Source organism: Phytophthora sojae, assembly GCF_000149755.1.
Source record: "Phytophthora sojae unplaced genomic scaffold PHYSOscaffold_7, whole genome shotgun sequence".
Taxonomy (NCBI): Eukaryota; Oomycota; class Peronosporomycetes; order Peronosporales; family Peronosporaceae; genus Phytophthora; species Phytophthora sojae.
The window spans coordinates 1,699,753-1,721,899 of record NW_009258121.1 but is presented as its reverse complement, the minus strand read 5'-3'; the positions used below and the strand labels follow the sequence as shown (position 1 = coordinate 1,721,899).

Below are 22,147 nucleotides of genomic sequence, written 5' to 3'. Positions count from 1 at the left end.
GGAGGTGAACTACCGCCCAGTGTAGCCTGTTAGTTACTCGTCCACCTGATAGAACAGTTCTCGCACGTGGCACCCAGGTCCACAAGAGCGAGCATGCCGTACTTGCGCAGTTTGTACATGAAGTCGGCGTGCGGCTTGGACAGATCAACATCGTACAGACACACTGCGTTGGCGCCCGTCTCGGAGGGGCCATGGTCTTGATCTGGGAGTCCAGCTTCTGCTAGGCGCTAGCGTCCTGGATGTAACCGTTTGTCAGAACCAAATGGATGGTCTCAAGCAGCACCAACACGGATAAGTACCTCGTCGTAGTTCACCATGTTGCAGGTCGGCACCGATGCACTGCCTCCATCGTATCGAGACCTTCTCCCGCTCTCTACCGCGCTTTTAAAAGTGAGCGAATCAATGGATAAGATGACTTATTGATCGAGTTTATGTAATAGGTCTGATTTATGCTAATCATATGGATCCTGTCCTTACTGCCACCTTCAACAACGCCCGCCACTTCACCTACTGCCGACTGCGCTTGTTAGCGCTGGACGCCTCACGGGCGCGTCGCGATGGCGCTCGGCGCCGCTCGGAGCGTCGAAGTGACGCGGATCCTTCAGCATTTGCTTCATGTAGTTCCGATCCGCTGCTCAGCGTGCCAGCCAACACACCTAGTGAACTGGGATCTCCTGCAGGACCCGTCATATGAAGATTGGTCGGATCACGCGATTCGGATGCGCGCTCTCTTGGCACGCCAGTGAACACACCGGCATGCACACACGAGGTGGTGACGGGCACTGCAGAGTTATCTGCGTGGTCTGCAAGTGCCAATGGAGTTGTTACGGGAACGCCAGGAAAGAATTCGCCGTCCTCCAGCTCAACGCTGGCGGGTCCGCTTGACCCTGCCGAGTTAGCTCGGAACTCTGCCAAGGTTGCCAAGCCGAGAACAATTGCGCCCTCCGGCACCTCCTCTGACACTGGCTCTGGTCTCTGCACGCGTACACGGCTCGGCGATCGAGGTCGTCCTCTCGACTGGTAGGGTGTGACAAATCTCTGTTCCGGTCGCGGCATGCCAGGACAAGGCAGATTGGCGAACTTTGTTGCTTTGATAACGTGAAAGCACATACCCGCTTTCCTCCACACTATGCACATGCACGTTCGGGCCGTAGCATCTACCACCCAGCCCCCTTGCGGCATCTCCTTCCACATGATCCTGTTGTAGTTTACCGATTTATACGATAGAAGGGCTCCAGCGGCATCCTCAACAACGCTGGTATCCGGTTCAACTGTCGTTCTCTGTTTGGGCTCCGGTGCAACACTCACCAAAACCAGATCACGGTTTTGTACGCGGTGTACAAGAATAGCTCTCATTGTTTTCTTTTTCTCGGCTTGATTGAAGGCCGCCTTCAACCGCTTCGAAACTTTCGGTGCCGAACTGAATGGCACCATACTAGTCTCGTGGGCAATGCGCGACAAATCCAGCCGGCCCACCAGTTCTGTCGGGTTTGCGCGCTTACTGTCGTTTACTAAATTTAAAGTGTAGTGGTACGTTTCGAGAGGGTTGTTTGTAGCTGCGTACCCCGTCGGTGTGTGATACGCTTGCCACTTAGAAAAGCGAGGATCCAAAAACCACGTCTTGATAATGTGCTTCGCGACACGTTTGAATCGGGGACACAAAGACTTGCACCATTCCACGACGCGATCACAAAAGCGCGTTTCTGCATGTAGCTATCCTCATCCGGGGCAAAGTGCAGATCATAAAGATTGCGAAAAAGCAACGGGCGAGATACCCCATCCAAACCATTCTCATCTGCATATTTGTGCACATTCTGAGTGACATGAAACCAGCACATAAGCACTGTGGTTTCAGGTAGCTCAGCAGCACACGCGTTGTACTGGGCTTTGTCAGCATCCATCATGACAAAGTCAGGCTTGAAGCGGACCTGAATCTCGCTAAACACCACACGCTTCAGAAACGCTAGACACCACGAGATGTCGACGCCTCTACGCTGAGATGCGCAGTAGTAAACGATGGGTAGGAATCCACCAGCACAATCCGAGATGCCCACAACAAAAACAGGATACTTCTGTTTCACCACACCATGTGTACAATCCAAATGAATCAAAGTAGTGAGATCAGGATCGTTTTGAACGACGATGTAGCGTTCCATGAGTTGTAGGCTTGTTAAGCCAATACGAAAAGGATCCGCCTCCGATCCCGTACCCAACAATGGTAGCCTACTGCCGTCCTCATCTTTCGAATCACAAAACACGAGCAAATCCACAGGTGCTCGACTTAAATCTTCACGATCGTACATTGAGCGAATACAAATCTCCATGACGGGGGCCATGCTGTCCGGCTTGTTTTTCGCACGCCACGACTTCACATAGTTCTGCACCTTCTCGAGATCTGGGGCTGAACCTGCAATTCGGCGCTCACGGACCTCGCGTGACAGGAAGGAAAATGCCAATTGAGCCACCATAGATGGCGTTTCCTCAAGTTTAGCATTTAAATACTCCTTCATAGCCGTAGAAAGCTTGGTGCTAACCGGAGACGGTGGTGCGTCGGCAGCCATTGTATGCTTGCGAAAATAAAATCTTGAAATCCACGACCTGGACTTCTGGAATTCCCTGGCATTCAAGGACCTTGTAGCGACAGGGACAGGCTTCACCGGACATCTCACAGCGCTTGGATTTGCACTTAGTCATCAGGCACCGCATATCATGGTGCGTTACAGCCAGCGAGTCTTCTTCACGGTCGACATGGTTCATCGTACAGCGCACTAGATCGTTTTTTTTTCAGCTAAATGTTGGTAAGCCCGCCTCAAACTCTTCGTACGGGCCCTGTACGCCAGAGCTCAAGCCAAGGCCGCCGCTCACGCCGGCCCTGTGTGCTCCTCGCCATGGCAATTGCAAAATAGCGGTGGTTGTCGAGATGTTTAGCCCTATCTTATTTATTATTAGAATCTTGTTGATATGGCATCAGTGAAAAGTTCATTTTCAGTAGTGCTGTAATCCACGGCTTTAGTGATAAGTTAAGTGTAACAGTGCTCACCGTCTCTATTTACGTAAGTGTACCGCATCCCAGGATTGGTACAAACCGCCTTTATTATTAGTGCGTGATTCCATCAGAAAGTGCTCCACTCCCATATGCCCGGTGATTTGTGAGGCCCTCTCGTGGAACCTTCCGTTCACATCATCCATACATTGTTGTTCCAAGTACCACACGACTCTGATTTGACCCTTGGCAGCAGCCCACATCAACGCCGTGTATCCCCTGTTATCTATGGTGGCCACATCAGCGAGACGTTGTTCAACCAGATATTGCACGATATCGTGGTGGCCATTGCGGGCAGCCCGCATTAATGCTGTACTTCCTTCGGCGTCCACGGCGTTCACATCAGCGTTACGTTGCTCAGCCAGATACCTCACGTCTTCAATTTCACCGTTGCCAGCGGCCTGCATCAACGCAGTGCCTTCTTTCATGTCACGGGTTTTGACACCAGCATCACATTTGTTAGTTAGGTACCGCACTACATCGGAGTTGTCGTTATACACAGCCCGGACCGACGCTATGTCTCCTTCGTTGCCGTCGGCGTTCACATCAGCGCTACGTTGCTTAGCCAGGTACCGTCTCACAACAACGTGTCCCTTATTTGCAGCCCTCATTAATGCTGTGGCTCCTTTGTTGTCTTTCGCGTGTACACAAGCGCCACAGGAACCGCACCATTTCAACTTCATCATTGCCAGCGACCAACATCATAGCCATCTTTCCATACTTATCCTTGACTTTCACGTCAGCGCCGGTTTGCTCCACCAGGAACTGCACGACTTGATTTTGACCATTGGCAGCAGCCTGCATCAATGCTGTAGCTCCTTCCTTGTCCTTCGCATGCACATCAGCGTCGGGTTGCTCCGCCAGGTACTCTACAACATCGAAGTGGCCTTTGCGAGCAGCCTGCATGAATGCTGTGCCTCCTTTGTTGTCCTTCGCATTCACATCAGCGTCGCGTTGCTCCGTCAGGTACTCCACAACATTGAAATGACCATTTAAAGCAGCCTGCATCAACGCAGTACTCCCGTCATCGTCCTTAGCGTTTACACGAGCACCAGATTGCTCCGCCAGGAACCGCACGACATCCATGTTGCCATTGAGAGCAGCTCACATCAACGCCATGGATGCTAAGTTGTTCTTAGCGTATAGGTCAGCGGTATAATGCTCAGCCAGGTACAGCACCAAATCAATAGGGCCATTGTTAGCCACCCACAAGAACACTTTGTCTCTTCTATTATCCTGGGTGGTCACATCAGCATTGCATTGATCGGCCAAGTAGCGCACAACGTCGATGTGGCGCTTGCGAGCGGCCGTCATCAACGCCGTTAATACCTCGTTGTCGTTCGTGTTCACATCGAGGCAACAGTGCTCAGTCAGGTGCCGCACTACCTTGATTTCACCATTGCCAGCAGCCATCATCAACGCCGTGCTTCCCCGTTTATCTTTTGCGTTCGCATCGGCGTCACGTTGTTCAGCTAGGCACCGCACGATGTCTAAGTGGCCATTGAGAGCAGCCTGCATCAAAGCTGTCCTCCCGTTGTAATGGTCTAAGTCTACGTGGACAAGCGCCCGACTCGACATCGATCTAGTCAGCGGTTCCCGTGTCGACGCAGTACCAATCGAAGCTCGCCTCCAGATGTGTCACTCTGCTCCAGAGACGTGGACCAGTCTCCGTTCAACTCCGCTCCAAGTCACTACTTCGTGCTCGGCGCATCTCTGTTTGTACCAGGCTTCAACCTGGCTTTCGTGTTGCATTAGCAGCGTCTCCCCCTGGAGACGCCCCTCAGAGCTAGCTACCGGTACTTGTTGCTACTCGCTAACCTCAATTCAATGGCATTCTGTCTTTTGCTCAGTCAAGTACAAGTGGTTCACTCCACCCGCCATCATCTACAGCGTTCACATCAGCATCGCGTTGCTCAACCAGGTTCTGTACAACACCGATATGGCCATTGAAAGCAGCCTGCATCAAAGCTGTCCCCCCGCCATCGTCCTTAGCGTTTACACGAGCACCAGATTGCTCCGCCAGGAATCGCACGAATTCACACAGACCACTGCCAGCGGCCAACATCATAGCCGTGCTTCCACACTCATTCTTGCCGTTCACGCGAGCGCCGCGTTGCTTCGCCAGGTACCGCACGACTTCAGCGTGTCCCTTGTTAGCGGCCTCCATTAGCGCCGTGTTCCCCATTCTATCCTTTGCGTTAACATCAGCGTAGCACTGTTCAACTAGGTACTCTATGATATCGAAATGACCATTTAGAGCAGCCTGCATCAACGCTGTCCTCCCGTAATCGTTCGCAGCATTCATTCACATCCGCTTCGCTATGCTTTGACAAAATTCGCACGACATCAACATCGCCTCCGAGAGCGGCCTGCATTAATGCTGTCTCTCCGTCTTTGTTCTGTGCGTTCACATCAGCGTCGAGTTCCTCCGCCAGGTACTCGACGACATCAAAGTGGCCATTGAGAGCAGCCTTCATCAATGCTGTGGCTCCTCGGTTGTCCTTGGCGTTTACATTAGCGCCGCGTTGCTCAACCAGGAACTCTACCACATCTATATGGCCGTGCCCAGCAGCCTGCATCAACGCTGTAGCTCCTTCCTTATCCTTGCCTTCCACATCAGCGCCGGTTCGCTCAACCAGGTACTCTACAACATCGAAATGACCATTTAGAGCAGCCTGCATCAACGCTGTCCTCCCGTCATCGTCTACAGCGTTCACATCAGTGTCGCGTTGCTCAACCAGGTACCGCACAACAGCGATGCGGCCGCCGCAAGCTGCTTCCATCAGCATCGTCGATCCGTATTTGTCCTTGGCGTCTGCGTTAGCGCTGCATTGCTCAACGAGGCACCGGACAACGTCCATGTGGCCACTGGAAGCGGCCTGCATCAGCGCTGTGACTCCTCCTTTCGCCTTCGCATCCGCGTCAACGCCGCATTCCCCGACAAGTTTCACCACGACGTCTACGTGGCCGTTTCCCGCAGCTCTCCCCAACGCATCGGCCAGCTCTTCGTCCGAGGCCTGCCCCACCAACCCCATAATCGTAGCGAGGTCCCCCTCTTCTGCAGCCCTCTTGAAGCCTTCCGTCACCATCGCGCCCCGCCCTGCTCTGCTACACGCTGAAAAGGAAACTACTCACTTTTAAGTACGTCCACTTGGCAGTCCCGAGTCGGCACAGGGAGGGAAGCACTGGTCCAGTTTCTGGAGACCAGGCGATGGACCTGACAGGTTCCCACTTGAAGCCTGCACGCGGGCACAGTGCACGCCTTGCTATCGTTGCCGTACAGTACTTAAAACTTAAAAGTTTACATGTAGCTCGAGTCGGTCTGCCATTCCGCCGCATGCTTCGCTGGACCTTCGAGCAAGACGATGAAAAGGCGGAGGTGACCCTGCATTCCTTTCGATTACGACCACCTAAAAGCTACTAAAAGTGTATCCATTCGGATATCCCCTGTCTATAGCAATACAGTAAAACGAGCGGCTGCCACCACTGCCGACGACCATGCTGCTGCTGCGCCTGCACTCGCTCACTGCGTTGCGAGCCTCCAGGGCTTGTCCTCTCTTTTTATCGCGCTGCACTGCATCCACTGCGTCTTGCGCCTCCCGCAGCGCCAGTGGAACCCCCAGCGATGGCTCGCAGCCGCCAGTGCACGTCCCCGTCCTGCTCCACGAGACTGTCGCCGCCTTCTCTCGCAACCTCTCGGAGCCCTCCCAGCCTCGCCACGTCGTCGACGGCACCGCGGGCTTCGGAGGCCACTCGAGGGCCCTTTTGCAACACTTTCCCGACGCCAGACTGCTCTGCGTGGACCGAGACCCGGAGGTGCTGAGCATCGCCCGAGCCAACTTGGCGGAATTCCACGGCCGCGTGAGCTTCCAGGTCGGGTCCTATGCCGACTTGGGCAGCCACTTGGAGGCTGCCGAGTTCCCGGCCGAAGTGGACGGCATTCTGGTGGACTTGGGGGCCAACAGTTTCCACTTCGACGCTGCTCGACGGGGTTTCAGCGTCCTCAATGACGGACCTTTGGACATGAGGTTCAACCAGCGAGACCCCGAGGCGATGACGGCGGCGGACGCAGTGAACAAACTGTCGGAGGTGCAGCTGACCAAGATCTTCAGGGACTACGGCGAGGAGCGACTGGCCAAGGAGTTCGCCAAGGCCATTGTGCGCGAGCGAGAGGAGCGCGGCAAAGTGTTCGAGACCACCAAGGACCTGCGCGAGTGCATCGAGCGCATTGCCAATATGTGGAGGTCGGCAGACAAGGGCAAGAGCAAGAAGAAGAAGGGCAAGAGGGCCAGCAAGGTCGGAAGCACGCACCCAGCCACACGTTGTTTCCAGGCGCTGCGGATCTACGTGAACGACGAGCTGAATCACGTCGAGAGTGGCGTCAAACAGCTCGCGAACCACTTGGCTCCCAATGGACGACTCGGTACGCAAAAATGCTTTGAGAATACTGGTCGTGATGAACTAATGCTTGTGGGTTTGTTAGTTACCATCGCGTTCCATTCACTGGAGGACCGACCGATCAAGGACTTCTTCCGCGAGTTGGTACGTCCTCGGTTCTGGCGTTGAGGTTAGCTCTTACTTCTGCTAACATGTATTGTTTTCGGTGCATCCTAAAGGACAAGAAAGGCAGAGTAAGCGACGATGACGATGAGGAGGACGAGTGGGCATTTGAAGACAGCGACGAGGAAGATGATGACGATGAAGAGGAGCCAGAGGGCGTCGATCCATTGAGCAAGAAGCGCTTCCGTCTAACGCGCCGAAAAGCTACCAAAGCTACTGATGAAGAGATCGCAGCTAACTCGCGCTCGCGTAGTGCACGGTTGCGCTGTCTTGAACGCATTGGGTAATCAGAAATACAGAGGAAACGCTGAAGACTTTTGTTTTAGCTTGGCAAATGATTGAACTGTGGGTGTTGAATACTTGATAGGCCTTGCTCACTACTGTAGCAGTAAGCTTACAGGTCCTTGCGCGCTTCTCCTGATGAAGGGTACGACGCAACTTGGTTCTTGAACTCGTCTAGGTTGTACACCCGACGCCAGTCGACAGGTCGCTGACCAGGAAGACCTAAGAAGTCCACGATGTTATTGAGGATTCCACGGGAATACGCGCGTTCCAGGTTCTCGCTCTTCACCACCTCGTTCGTCGTGAGGGCCGCGCACATGAGGTAGACGTGGAAGAACAGCATGTAGGCGATCCACGCAATTTGCACAACGTCCAGCAGCATGATGCAGAACAGCACTGGCTGAAAGTGCGCAATGCTCCCGATCCAGTCGAATAGCCCTGGCGTATCAGCGACAGCAGCCGGCTCACTGCCAAACGTGCCCAGGAGAAGGTTCCACAACGACGATTTCCACTTCCACCATTGCCACTGAACGGTGAAGTCGGCCACGAGCTCGGGCTGTACGCGTGCAAAGCGCCAACAAGCCACAAGTTCCAACGCGATCGACAGCACAGCGGAGAACAGGAATCCCAGGAAAGCTGCATGGTTGCGAGCACCGATGGCGTTAACCACAAACGGACAGTAGTGGTCGAACTTTGCGATGCACGAGTTGAGCTCAGCACAGTGTTTTCCACGCAGCGGCCTCTTGTGCAGGCAAGTGAGGCAGAGTTTGGTCGCGCTGGGTAACTTGGACTCCACCAGCCAGCGGATATTCTAGAAATCGAAAGAATAAACAAGGACGTAAGATTGTTCCTAGCAGCACTAAAAATAATGTGCAGCCAACGTACATGCAGCTTTTCGTCGTACGACGTGAACACTTCGCCCGGATCCGACGTTGCCGTTTTGTACAGAGTGACTCCAATCATGACGAAAGAGACTGCAGCAAATGCGCAGAACACGGTGCTACACTCGCTGCTGAACCGAGGGAAGCTACCGACAAGATACCCGATCGAGGCAACGTTTATCCCGAACATGAGTGATGCTCCCTTTCGTTTGTCGCCGTAAGACCCACGCTGTAGCAACTTAAGCAGCAGTATTGCAGCAACCAATAGAACGACAAGCGACAACATGATGTAGAGCGTGCCGTTCACAGTCACGATCACGTAGCAAGCTAGAGGAAACACCACCCACGGTACGAAAAACGCGAGCTTGTACACATTGTCCTCGAGGGTTTGTTTCTGTCGACATTTGCACAACAGTGATGGTCTCGGTGAGATTTGTTAAGAAAACAAGTTCAAGTACCGTATTCACAACAGGTCCGAACCTGAATTGAGGTACGTCGAGCAAGTTGTTGCAGTTGCTCGTCTTCTGTGAGAAGATGACGGGCCGACGAGTCTGGATGTAGTCGCACACGAGCAATTGCCAGCGCCGTAAGCCCGTCCTTGTTCACGATAGTCGTGTCAGCTCTCACGTCCAGAAGCATCCGCACAGCCATGGCGATATTGTTCATAGCCGCATGATGAAGGGCTTCCAACAGGTACGAAAGTGAAGTTAGCAAATGATTGGATAACTACCTGAAACAAATGATGTACCAGTGTTGCCATCGGCGTCTTGTGCGTTGATAATAGCTTGAAGGCTTAGCACCATCCGAAAAGTATCCAAGTGAAACTGCTGGGGCTGGCAAAGCAGCATCAGCGCTGACTTTTGGCTCGGATCTGAGACGTACAAGTACATGCAGCATTAGCATCAACAGTGATCGTTTTCTCTCTCAAATCACAGCCAACGCACCCTGCATCCGTTGGTTCACATCGGACCCCTTAGCGATCATGTAGGCAGCTGTAATGGGGAAGCAACGTTGAATCGCCACGAGAAACGGCGTAAAGCCCCGACCGTCTCGGAAATTGGGATCTGCCCCGTGGCGAAGCAGCAGCTCCACAGCGTAGATCTGATTGTGGAAAGCTGCCCAGAAGAGCGGCGTCGTCTGCATCTCCCCACCCAGAGCGTCCACCTCGATTTTAGCTCGCAGGTCTTCATTTCCAAGTAAAAACCTATCGCCATAAAAGCGTTAAAACAATGAATCTTCATAAAGAATGTGTTTAAACAAAACGTACTCGATCACCCCCATTTTGCCACTAATAGCAGCATGGTGCAGTAATGTCGCATTCGACGCTTCATCACATGCATTGACGTCGAAATCCGGGTCCTAAACATTTAAGCTGTTAAAACACGCCCAACTATGGGTTGAGCTGGACAATTTACGACGTTTTACCTGCTGCACGAGCTCCTGCAGCTCCGGGAGCAGCCCCAGCTTGGCGCAGTCGAAGGCGCTGGGGGCGCTGAGCTCCCCACCGCACTTGGGGCACGCGGTTCCGGCCCCGACGACGCTGCAGGACGCACACACGAGACGCGGCGGCAGCATATCTCGCGGCTGTTCGAAAAGTGTGGGTCAATCTCAGCATGTAGCCATAACATCATGGATACATTGTGTAAGATACCCAAATTGCAGCTAAGTTGAAGTGCGCGTAAGAATAGCTGCTCAACTTGTCCAGCGCCGTTGGCACTTGCGAGATGCCGCATTTACGGCAGACAGCTGGTGCGTCTGTATTAGAGTATGCAGCGTAGGGGGCCCTGCGTCCATCAGCAGAACCTCCAAGCTTCAGCGTCCTCTTCTCGCCCCACCAACCAGCCACCTCCAGCCCCTCAGCGCAACATCGCAGCGGGTGCGTGCTTGCGGCTCTACGCGGAAGGCCAGGAGCTCCTCGAACACAAGAAGCTACTCTACAGCAAGTTCGGCCTCGAGAAAGTACCCATCAAGAAGGCGTCAACAATGGGTACAACTACTGCGACTGCATCATCTCGAGACCCACGCAGCTCCGATGCAACAACTTCAACATCCAGCTCAAGCCAACCCTACAGCTCCACTGCCCACGTCAACCAAGTCTCTAAACCTACCGCTGTTGCAGCCAAGCGGGCGTCGGTACACTCTGCAGGGTCGAGAGCGACCAATAGCGCCGGTAGTCCGTCGAAGGAGCGGAGAACCAGTATGGTGTATCTGCCCCCAGGTGGACGGTCCCCGACTGCTGCTGCCATCAAGCAGGTGTTTGCCAAGACGTACTCGCTGCAGTCCACGATGGCGAGTCGAGCGGCAGTCGCGCCTCGAAGGAAACCAAGCGTCGTTACTACCAGGAGACCGTCATCGCCGACGGGTGGTGCAAGGAGACACCCCGGACCTGCAGCAGCGACCAAGTCACCGGCAGCAGCTACGAAACCTCACAGGATAAACACAACCAGCACGTCACTAGGTCGCGGTGGGGCTCCACAGCGTGTACATAGCAAGCAGAATCAACGCCCGACTACTCAAGCGAAGCAGGTGACCAGCAGAATGCCCCTCAGCCCCGACAGTTCAAGGAAAATAACCCGAGCTAGCATGATATCTCCTCGGTCCGGCGCGATGGCGGGGCGAAGGCCTTCAACGGCGCCAACTCAGCAGCAGTCTCCGTCGAAAGCCAGGACCTTCTCTTCGATCTTCCAGCAGCACCAGCACCAGGAGCCTGTGTTCGTGCAAGTTTCTCGGCGCACGTCTTCGCCGATTATGTCCCCAGTTGGCCCTGGTGGAAGACGTCGACCTAGTGTCGCTCCAATCGGCCCGATCACTTCGCCAGTGCGTGGAAGTGGGGGGTCAGATGCAGGGAATTCTACGGCTTCTCCAGGTTCAGGCTCAAGTCCTCGCGCGTCGTTCATCCGGCGTGAAAACAGGCTCGAGAAACTGCAGGAACAGGTGAGCGTACTCAAAGCATCGCTTGGAATCTCGGACGAAGACTTGCAGTGGAAAGTTGAGAGCGCCAAGGGCAACGCCTTCCTCGCGGCAGATCGACATCTTGCAGCCTGTGAAGAACGCTACGACCGTCTAGTATTTGAGATGCAGGAGCTGTCCAAGCCTGCTCGCTGTGCTGACGAAGATAAGGCCAACGTCGCTTTGGCGGCCAAACTGCGCTCACTAGAGAAACAAGCGCAACAAGTTGCAGAGCTAAAGACGAAAGCGACCACGTACCAGGCGGATATGGTGCAGACCAAGAAGAACTTGCGCGCAGTCCGCGTGGACGCAGAGCTACACCGAGCCAAGCTAGACTCTTCAGCCGCTGCCTCAGCCGCACAACTGGAGATCTCGACGGCTAAACGGCTGGAAAGTATCAAGGAAGAACTCTTGACGGTGCAACAGCAACTCAAATCGGAGCAGGGAATACTGCAAACGCTGCTGGAATGGCTGGGGACTGAGACCGATCGTTTTGGAGCTTCTTTCGCTGCTGAGGACTTGTCGCCTTCACCTGTAATTTCCGAGCAAACGCTGGAAGCCAAGCGCTCGTTGCTCTACACACTGCGTACAATCCCGGAGTGCACGCAAGGCAGCGAGCGATTGTCCACGCTGTGCTCTCAGGCTACTCAACTCGCCTCTAGGATCACAGCGTCACGCGCGCACGACTTGAAGCGGACAGAGACCGAGTTGGAGCGAACCATGCGTGACGTGGAGATCTGGAAGACGCGCCGCGAACAGGCCAAAGAGTTTGCTGATGAAATGCGGAAGCGCGAGGCGGCGTGGCAGGCTAAACAGCGCGAGAAAAACGAGGAGTGTCTGGCACTGATGAGAACGTACGTTCCAATTGATATCGCAGACTTGTCAGTGGAAGCTCTTATCGCTCGAGCTCAGGAAGGAGGGGTATTGTACACGTACGACCTCGCTGCCTACCTCAAGACGAATCGCTTCCTGCACTGGTTGGTCACTCATGAAGACGACATTGCGCGCGCCAACTTCTTAGCGATCGAGAGCGCGCCCTTCTTCATGGACTTCGCCACCTACGACATCAACGAACTGCGCGCGATGGCTCGAGTCCTCCCAGACACCTTCGCGTTTGACAAGGACTGTCGGAAGAATGCGTGGCGTGCATCGTTTATCGAGCACGTGCGGCAGCTCGCTGCTCAGCAGCAACACGAGACCATAAAGGCTGGCTGGGACCCCGCCAAGTGCGCAAGGCGAGACGTACAGCTACCGGAACTCACAGCAAGACAGCAGCTCAATCCGATCTTCTGCTACCCGACCGATGCAGAGATCGACGCGCGCTTAGACAAGTTCGAGCGCCAAAGGATCCGACTAGAGTCCAAGCGCGCGCGGTTGAAGACTCTGGACGAGGAACTCATCCCGCAAGCTAAAGCAGAATATGTCGCTGTAGCAGAGGACGCTCGCAATGAAGACCTCTTGCGCTCTTTTGGCAAAGCCACTCTGATCGCTCTACGCGAGGAAGCCAAGCAGCAGCATTTGACACTGTGCAAGGAGCGAGATACTGTCAAGGGCGAGCTAGCTCACGGTGAGCGCGCTTGGTCGACAATGACCCCGACGTACGAGCAGTATCAAGCTGAAGTGGCTCAGATTCGAGCTCTAGATCCTGAAGTTAGGAACGCGGCATGCATTCGTGGGCCATTCCCAGCTGATGTCGACATTCAGCCTCGAGAGCGTGCAGCATTCAAGAAGCTGTCCGTTGAGGAGGAGGCTGAGGCGAGGAAGCGGGAACTGGATAACGCTATAGCGAAGCGGAGTCATGATATCAGCGAGGTGGCTGTCGTGGAGGAAAGCCAAGCAGTCTCGGTGGATCCGGAGACTGCAGAGGTGGAGTCTGTTGTCATGACCGAGACTGAAGTGGAAGCACTACGCTTGATGCAACTGGAGGATAAGCAAATGACGGATGCTTCTGTGTCGAATGAGACACCTGAAGGGTCAACCGAGGCTCCACAACGCGGGTTTAAACGAGTCAAGTCTCTGCAGGTAGCGGTTGGTGTCCTGCAGTTCCTCGAAAAAGACTTTTGCAGCCCCAAGCGCGCGATGCGTGGCAAGGAAGGTGGTCTTCTATCGCCATCCCAGAAAGCATCAGAGTCGGAAGAAGCGGGTGAAGTCTCGATCACGAAAGAGGAGCAAATGGTCCGAACGCCACGAAGCTCACGATCAATGCCACTAACCCCCAGGTCTGGTAGCATATCAGCCAAGGAAGACGAACCAAAACCACCGAAGCCAACTGTTGTCGTTCCGCCCAAGTCGAAAGCGTTGCTGAAGCTCCTCGAGGCTAGGAAGGCAGAAGAGAACGGCAACTCGCCAAAAGCTGAGAACTCGAATCCAGGAACTCCTAGACCGTCACCTTTTGGAGGCGGGAAGGTCAATTTCCTGGGTGAATTACAAAATCGTTTTCAGCGAAAGACAGCAAGTTCAGAAACTGAGAACAGCGAGCAGCCCTCCACCCCCGTGAGCACCAAGAAACCCATGAACTTTCTGGACGAACTCAAAAACGCGTCGAGCCGAAAACTGGCGACGGAAGATACCGGTGACAATGGTCAAGCCTCGAAGCCCATGAACTTTTTGGACCAACTCAAGAGTGCTTCCGCTCGTAAAGCCAGCATCAGCGTCGAGACCACGGATAGTAACGAGGCTTTGCCTCCACCAACGCTCAAACCCAACAACAAAAGCGCCACTCCACGGAATTTTCTGGATGAGCTCAAGGCTCGTGCACGTCCTACCTAGGACGAGTTGCTAATTCCTAGACGGATAAGTCGTCTATGTGGCCAACCCACTAGCTCGCCGTGCGGTTTGAAGCATCGCCGCACTCACTTTCTCGACGCCGGCCATGATTCTGTCCACTGCGAGCGGCGGCACGTAGATGTGGGATTTCCGGAGTCGAAGGCACCACCAGCGAGTCATGACGATGGTCGGTTCTCCATTCTCCCCGTGTTCATGCGTCACGTACGTGATGACGGTCATGTCTTGCCTCACGCGTTGCAGTGGGCGATACGGGAACAGTTCGTCTTCGTCAATAGCGTCGCAGATCATGACGCCCAATTCGTTCTCGCCGCTCCCCGGCGGCCCTGCTGGACGGTACTCGGCGAATGCAATGTTGTTGGTATCCGTCTGCACCAGGTTAGCGATTGTGGCCACAATACGATGCTGAGCTACGGGGCTATCAGGGTCAGGATCGTCGTTCTCCCGTATTGTGATATCGCCAATGGCGTCAGACAGACTGATCTCGAGGTTGTAGACGAAGTCCTCAAGCGCGTCGATGATTGTCTTGACGCTGCGCGCACCCGGGAGGGGTATGACCTCGAATCGGAGTGACACGAGGTCCCCATGGGAGGCCTCAAACCTCTTACGATCGCAGAATTCCGACGTGGTTTGGTAATTTCGACGCTGAACCATGAAATTGTGCGCCACCTGCAGGCGGTCGGTCCTCATTCGCAGAAGCACAGCTTCACGCTCCATTGGGTCTCGGCCGAGGCGAGCTGGGAGATCGAATGGCTGGGTGACACTATCACGCTAGAAAATAATGCCAATTAACATAAGAGTTTAGAGTCATCTGCGAATATTTTTACAAAGTAGAGCACGATAACGTACGTAGAATTGCGTGATCAGAGACGCCGTGCTGGCGAACGATAGACGTTGGGCTTGAAGAGCCTCGCGCATTGTTCGGTTGATCTTTTGGCGCTCTGCCAGTGTCTCGCGCTGCTTGAGCGTCTCGTTCCGTGCCTGGTAGTACCTCATCTGCTTCTTCAGCTTCTCCATCTCGTCTGTGAGCTCCTCGATCTCTGTCTACCTGCAGCAGTTAGAACGTGCTGGTAGACGGCCGATATGCAAGTACCGACATAGTTCTCACCTTCCGTCGGTAATACGTCCGAATTTTGGGCTTGGGCTCTCGCTTCTTGACCGTCCGTCGTGTTCGCTTCAAAGGCGGACCGGCTTCAGCCGCAGGCTCTGAGCGTGGTGACTCGACTTCATCAGACAAATCAAGTGCATCACTGTATGAAGACGTGGCCGGTGTCGCGGGTGCCGACGCTGCGAAGGTCGCCGCGGTTGGGTAGCTTCGAATCATGCCTTTAGCACTTGCAACACGTGTTCTGCTTGCGTTTGTGCGGCATAGAATGCAGGAAAGTAATCGATACAGCTTGAGATCTGTTGCCCAGTTGTCCAGTCCAAGCTTCCCAATCCCCTCGATTCAAAAGAACAGAATTCAGGAACAAGCGTAATACTTCACCACCGGCGTAGTAGTACGCTAGCTGGTGAAACACCAGCTACATGTAAATGGTAATCGTATGTCACGTTTTATTGGTACATGAGAAGTTCGTTTGAGCTCATTCATACTGTAGATCGGATCACGTGAAGCTGAGCAGCTCCCGCATAGTTTTCTCGTCTTCTCGAGTCACAAATCGCCCCTTGACACGCAGTCGCGTGTCTGCAAAACTTTTACGCACGTCGTACTTGACCTCCTTGACCCACACGCGCTCCTGCCGCTTCTTCAAGAACCTCTCCACTCGAGCTTTGCGAGCCTTGGGCGAGTAGCTGCCCACCCAGCCCTCTCGTTTCTTGCAGAACGCACTGGGTAGCTGTTGCTTGCCCAGTAACCTTTCAGGCTCAACTTCTTCCTCTTCTTCTGATTCAACGTTGATACGCTCGATCTGCTCTTCATCTGCTCGGTACTCGTCGCGTTGGGGCATTCCACACGAAACCTCCGTAGCGAGTTTGAAGACGAAGCCGAACTGCTGTTCGTTCATCATGGCGCGTTGAAGTCCGCCAGGGATGAACAGGTCGCCGCTTTGATTCATCTGACGGAGGTACGTCTTCATCCGCAGCCCCCACATTTGTTTAGGCCACGGAAGTTCGCTGGGGACCCTGAAGCTAGACGCAACGCGGCAGTAGCCATACTCTCCTGCTAGACTTGTGTTCTCTGGCATCTCGCGCTCTGTCCATTTCGCTCCGTAGTTGTGATTCCAGACGTATCGAGAGGACCACATGAAGATCTTGCCAAGCCTCAGCCCCCAGAACTGCTGGGGCCACGAGTCCTTTGCTGGAATCACAAAGTCTTCGGGAAGAATCTCGTGAGGATACTGAGACGCGAATGTACTCAGCAACGGGGCGACGTGCTCCTGCCACGGCGCATCGGCCAACTTGTACCTGAAGCCGAAAGTCTCCAGTCGATCGGCGTTGAGCCCCACCTCGGCAAAGTAGAGCCCGAGCTTCTCCATAGCTGCAACGACACTGCCTAGATTCACCCCGGACGCAGACTTTGGCCATGGATAAAGAGGGGGAACGACAAAGTCTTCTTCAACTGCGCAGTGTCCAAAGACTGTGGCAAACGTGTGAAGAGCTGGCATGATGACCGCCTTCCACTGCTGCTCATTCTGTGGACTAGCGACGACGCAGGCGTCGTTCGAGTGAAAGTTGGCGAGAGCAATGTGTCCCCCGTAGTGCTGCCCAATCTGAACGCACGTCAAAATGTGCCGAAGCTCGCGCCCCCAAGTCTTAGAAGGCCATGGAGATCGAGAGGGCACCACGAATTTATCCCGCAAAACCTTGTTCCCGTTCTCGTATCGATACACTTCGTTCGCCTGTAGCACTTGAGCCTTCCAGTCCCGTTCAATGGTCTCCAAGCGCTTCAAATTCCACTGCACGACAGCTCCGAGGTTCACTCCCCAGACATTCTCGGGCCACGGTTCCTCCGATGGGATTGAGAAGCCACCTCCAGCCGCTCGTGGGATGGCGTCTCGAGGGTGGAGATTAGCAAAAGTGGCGATCAAAGGAGCGACTTTCTTCTCCCACGCGGAGCTCGACAGCGTCAGACTGAAGTTGAGTTTGTTCAACCGGTTGGCAGTCCGTCCAGCGTACGAGAAAAAGTTGCCGGTTGCTATCATCTTCTCGACGATCTGCCCTAGTTGCAAATTCCACACCGCCTTTGGCCACGAAGGTCTGGTCGGAACAACGAAATGTGGCTTTACGATGCAGTGTCCGTAATTGTTGGTGAATGCCTGCAGGGCCGTGAATATTGACTCCCAAGCTTCATCCCGACGACGGTGCAGCAGGTGTTTTAGCCTAGCTATCGAGTTCCTTGCTAGAGCCCCATGACCGTCGTAACACTCCCCGATATGCAAACGATGTAAGATCCGTGCCAGATCCATACCCCACGTCTTCTTCGGCCATTGCAGTTGCGACGGGATCACGAATTTCTTGCCGATAGGCACGTCTCCAAACCCCGTTCGATAAACTTCGACCGCCGCCAGCACCTGCGCCCTCCATTCATTCTCGATTGAGGTCATGAGCTGGGAATTCCATCGCACCAGGATCCCCAACTTGACGCCCCACATTGTTTCTGGCCACGGAGCTTGAGATGGGATCACGAAGTTCTCGGGCACCACAACGCACGGGTTGATAGTCGAATAGGTCTCAAGTAACGGAGCGCCGTACTGCTCCCACGGAGTCTCTGATACCCTGAAGGAATATCCGAGTAGCGCCAAGCGATCTGCGTCTCGTCCGAGTTGCTCGAAGTACGTCCCATTCTTATAATAGTCGGCAATTCCAGCGCCAAGACGCAGCCCCCACGTGGGCTTTGGCCACGGATCTTCAGACGGAACGGTGAAGTGGCCGCCAAGTCGGCAATCTCCGAACACTTTGACGAACGTGACCAAGGCTGGGAAGATCCGGATCTTCCACTGCTGACTTCTGTTCTCCGACACGGGCGATACAGTCTCTGGCAAGTCTCTCCATTCTTTCCACTCCAGCTCCGCATCAGCCAAGCGCATGGCATTCTGCGCTCCGATTTCGCCTAGCTTCAGCCCCCACACCTTCCTGGGCCAAGGTTGTTTGTGCGGGATTACGAAATCTTCCGCAAGCTTCAGTTGGTTCGGGTAAATCGTCGAGTAAATCGTCAGGAGCGGGACCACCTGTCGCCCCCAAGTCGTGTCCGATAAGCTCACCTCGAAGCCCAACTCATCCAACACATGCGCGTCCTTGATAATCTGCACAAAGTACTGCTCTCTCCTCTGCGCGTCACTCATGAACAATCCGAGTTCGAGCCCCCACGTCTGCTTGGGCCACGGCGGCTCGGACGGCACCACAAAGTCCGACGTCAACGGCACTTCCTCCCCAAACTCATCCGCGAACGTGACCAGCGCCGGTAGAATACACTCCTGCCACTCGACATCCCTCGGGTCCCACAGAAACCCCAGCTTCTCCAGCACCGCACTGTCTTGAGTCGCTTGGTCGGCGTAGCTCTTCCCCGCTCGAACCCGCTTGACGATGGCTCCGAGGTTCAATCCCCACGACTGTTTCGGCCACGGATCCCACTCGGGCACCACGAAGCTGCTCTTGACGTTGCAGTGGCCGTGCTCTTGGTGGAACACGCGCAACGCCGGCAGCACCTGGTGCCTCCAGGACCGATCCGCGGCATTCGTCACCTTCCAGGTGAAGCCCAACTTCTGCAGGTCCAGCTGCGACGCCTCCACTTGCTCCCTGTAAAGCCTCTTGGTGTCATGGCTGCGACTGATGATCTGGCCGAGGTGCAGCCCCCACGTGGGTCGCGGCCACATCGAAGTCGAATGCGGCACCACGAACTCCTCGGGCACCTCCGTGTGACCGAAATGCGAGTGGAAGGTGCGCAACGCCGGCATGAAGACGCCGTACCATTTGTCCTGGCGGTGGTCCACCACGTCCGATATGGCGCCGTCCAGGACGTCCCCGAACGAAGCTTCCGGCCGGCGTGCGGTCTGCATGGTGCATTACCACGTCAAGCCACCACTGTCCCTGGATTGAGGAGAGTTGATACCGTAGCATATGACTGGTCCTGGTTTCAAAGGTTAGGTTTTGGAGCAGCTTTTCTGTCCATTCGTTTTAGCATGACGTCGAGGACGAGAAAGAAAGAGTGCAATGATAAAAAGGTGAATAAATGGGAGTGGTGCAGCTTTACCGGTAGAGCAACGCAGTCGATCCTTCCTATCCCATCCAAGCCCAAGGTGTGGACTCTTCGGTACAGTTTGTATCATCATCACAAATAGCTAGGTACTTGGTACTCAGCTCGATACGGTCGAATGCAGCACGATACATGTATAATCCCTAGTAACAGAAGGATATCTTCGTCATTGCTGGTTGCACCAGCAGCCTGCTGGTATCGTTGTGTTATCCTATTGTGCACGTAGCGATATGATACAGCCCAGGTGCTCAAAGGTAGTCAACGGTGTGCCGCGAAGTCCACTGGTTGTATGCAGGCGAGGCGAGGCTGCAGTAGGATGAGTACATAGCTACATGTACAGCTGTAGTCGTTTTCCCCGGAAGTACATTTGAAGTTCGAACCAGACCCCCCCCCCATCCACCATTCTCGCTGAGAGAGAAAGTAACGTACACCAGCTGCAGAGCCGCCGTCTCCGTCGCAACTAGCAGATGTCTCGCTCGTTTTGTCGCCGTCTCACAAGCACCCTTCTCGAACTCAACACACCCCGTCTAGGCAGAGTCACTTTGCGCCTTTGCCGTTGCGTTACAGACTGCCGGGGGCTTGATTCAAGGCCACGAATATCGATTCGATGCAAACTCGCTTTCGTTGAACACGTTTGTTTATGCTCAAGGACCGTATTCGTGACAGCTTTTCTCAAAACAAGGTGGGATTCCACGATAAAACCTCGCTTGAAGATGAGGTTATTTGGGTGGTACACACATGATGATGCTCATCAAAGTTACGTCACGCTTGATCCGTGCCTCCAGTGCGCAACGGGCAGTCCTTCGAGTAAAGTAAGCTTCGAGCTGAGCAGGTCGCCGCCATGGCCAGCAGCCCTCCAGCCTCAGCTTCAGCCTCAGAGCCTTCCACGTCCGTGCCTGTAACGCCAGCAGCATCTACAGCCAGCGACGTGTCTGCGTCGCTCGATGAACTTCGACCGGATGTTGACGTTGTCGCTCGACCGGCCAAGCGGCCGCGACGCACGACGAAGAAGCGGGAGCCGAAGCCCCCAAAGCCCAAAATCCGGACGTACATTCGCCGGAGAGTGAGTGCTGTTACTCTTACAGTTGCTGCCGCTGCTGTTTACATTGCGTACTGAGTGGTGTCCTTGTGCAGACGGAGATCGAGGAGCTGACAGATGAGATGAAGCGACTGAAGAAGCAGATGGAGTACTACGCCTACCGGAATGAGATTCTAAAGCAGCGAGAGGCGCTTATCGAGCGCGAAAACGTCAACCAAAACATGCGCCATGCCCTTCATTCGCAGCGACTCTCGTTTGCAAGCACCTTGTCCATGGTCACGCAATTCTTCGTACGTTCAGCCCTGGGAGGAGCCTATGGTGCATGCGGCGTCTAATTTGGTCGTTCACCTTGCTACCTACAGCGTGACAACTCAACAGAGCCTTTTGATCTACCGGCACGCCTGAGCAAGGATCCATTCGCGCGCCAGGCCGAACTGTTGAAGATGAAGAACGACCGGCTGCAGGTTGGTCATCATTTCATGCAGCAGAGACACCAGCACTACATGTCCACGGCGGAATTCTGCGACCGTAAGAAGTACGAAGCAACGAACGGCGACCTCGTGTCAACCCGCTTCGAGATCACGCCGCTGCCGGGGGGGCGCAGTGTCAAGGCGATCATAGACGCGCTCCAGTTCTTCGTCTACAATATCGAGATCAGCCTCTCCGAGGTGGTAGGAGACATCACGGTGCGCGAGAATGACGACGCCATCCCAGGAAGTCCCGTGGCACAACACCGTCTTGTAGCTACAGTCGGCGATATGGTACAGACAGACACAAACAACGTCGCCTTTGCGGAGTACCGCCCCGCGGGTCCACCCGGAAGTGGCGAGCCCGAGTTTGGATTTATGATCTGCGATGCGGTGGACGAAGACGAACTGTTCCCGTATCGCCCAGAGACCCGTGTGAGGCAGGATATGACGCAGATCACGATGGTCGCAATGGACCAGTCCGAGGAAGGGGAGCCCATGGTGGTTATCACTCGCTGGTGGTGCTTGCGGATCCGTAAATCCGACATTTACATGCCGCCGTTCGTGGTGGAGCGAATCCGGAATGGCGTCGAGAAGGTCGGGGAGGCCATGCTGGCGACAGCAAGACGTGCTGCGGCTACTGGTAGCACATCCATGTAATGAGGAGATACCTAACGTGTATTATACTACGTAGTATTTTTCTACTTGGGCCGGTGAGGTTAACCCACTTACTTGGGTCCTAATGGGGTACCCCTTTGTGAACTAAAAGTCTAATGAGATATGGTAGCCTTCGTACCGGAGTTTCAGCACCAACTGCCCAGCACCTAACTTTTCAAGGCCACAGACACTGACTACAGTTGGTAGAGAGATACATTCATGACGACCCGCCAATACCCGACCGCACATTTGGTTTCCTTGCGATTGAAGCCATTTGTTGCTGTACAGTGTATG

At 54.5% G+C, this 22,147-nt stretch overlaps 8 protein-coding genes across 8 annotated transcripts; 3 read left to right on the top strand and 5 right to left on the bottom strand.

Moving 5' to 3' along the window:
• Positions 1-1,524: 1,524 nt before the first annotated feature.
• PHYSODRAFT_380775 (hypothetical protein) lies at positions 1,525-2,216 on the bottom strand (the record flags this gene model as incomplete). The annotated part of the gene is given in 2 exon segments (XM_009534033.1): positions 1,525-1,632; positions 1,644-2,216. Coding segments are annotated over 2 exon segments (681 nt in total), but the record flags the coding sequence as incomplete, so codon positions are not given.
• Positions 2,217-3,045: 829 nt separating this feature from the next.
• On the bottom strand, positions 3,046-4,129 carry PHYSODRAFT_303814 (hypothetical protein; the record flags this gene model as incomplete). The annotated part of the gene is made up of 2 exons (XM_009534032.1): positions 3,046-3,603; positions 3,713-4,129. 2 exons carry the CDS (start codon positions 4,127-4,129, stop codon positions 3,046-3,048), a joined length of 975 nt encoding a protein of 324 aa, XP_009532327.1.
• Positions 4,130-6,664: 2,535 nt separating this feature from the next.
• PHYSODRAFT_441006 (hypothetical protein) lies at positions 6,665-7,282 on the top strand (the record flags this gene model as incomplete). The annotated part of the gene is made up of 1 exon (XM_009534031.1): positions 6,665-7,282. A coding segment is annotated over one exon (618 nt), but the record flags the coding sequence as incomplete, so codon positions are not given.
• Positions 7,283-7,997: 715 nt separating this feature from the next.
• Positions 7,998-10,341, bottom strand: PHYSODRAFT_336471 (hypothetical protein; the record flags this gene model as incomplete). Its single annotated transcript, XM_009534030.1, has 7 exons — positions 7,998-8,696; positions 8,771-9,160; positions 9,247-9,449; positions 9,515-9,637; positions 9,711-9,970; positions 10,034-10,125; positions 10,192-10,341. The coding sequence occupies 7 exons, from the start codon at positions 10,339-10,341 to the stop codon at positions 7,998-8,000; spliced, it is 1,917 nt and encodes a 638-aa protein (XP_009532325.1).
• A 1,032-nt stretch (positions 10,342-11,373) lies between these two features.
• On the top strand, positions 11,374-13,943 carry PHYSODRAFT_262067 (hypothetical protein; the record flags this gene model as incomplete). The annotated part of the gene is made up of 2 exons (XM_009534029.1): positions 11,374-13,890; positions 13,935-13,943. The coding sequence occupies 2 exons, from the start codon at positions 11,374-11,376 to the stop codon at positions 13,941-13,943; spliced, it is 2,526 nt and encodes an 841-aa protein (XP_009532324.1).
• Positions 13,944-14,517: 574 nt separating this feature from the next.
• On the bottom strand, positions 14,518-15,495 carry PHYSODRAFT_515724 (hypothetical protein; the record flags this gene model as incomplete). Its single annotated transcript, XM_009534028.1, has 2 exons — positions 14,518-15,270; positions 15,349-15,495. The coding sequence occupies 2 exons, from the start codon at positions 15,493-15,495 to the stop codon at positions 14,518-14,520; spliced, it is 900 nt and encodes a 299-aa protein (XP_009532323.1).
• A 608-nt stretch (positions 15,496-16,103) lies between these two features.
• PHYSODRAFT_317306 (hypothetical protein) lies at positions 16,104-19,493 on the bottom strand (the record flags this gene model as incomplete). Its single annotated transcript, XM_009534027.1, has 1 exon — positions 16,104-19,493. The coding sequence occupies one exon, from the start codon at positions 19,491-19,493 to the stop codon at positions 16,104-16,106; it is 3,390 nt and encodes a 1,129-aa protein (XP_009532322.1).
• Positions 19,494-20,872: 1,379 nt separating this feature from the next.
• Positions 20,873-21,856, top strand: PHYSODRAFT_517971 (hypothetical protein; the record flags this gene model as incomplete). The annotated part of the gene is made up of 2 exons (XM_009534026.1): positions 20,873-21,019; positions 21,092-21,856. The coding sequence occupies 2 exons, from the start codon at positions 20,873-20,875 to the stop codon at positions 21,854-21,856; spliced, it is 912 nt and encodes a 303-aa protein (XP_009532321.1).
• Between the last annotated feature and the right edge of the window lie 291 nt (positions 21,857-22,147).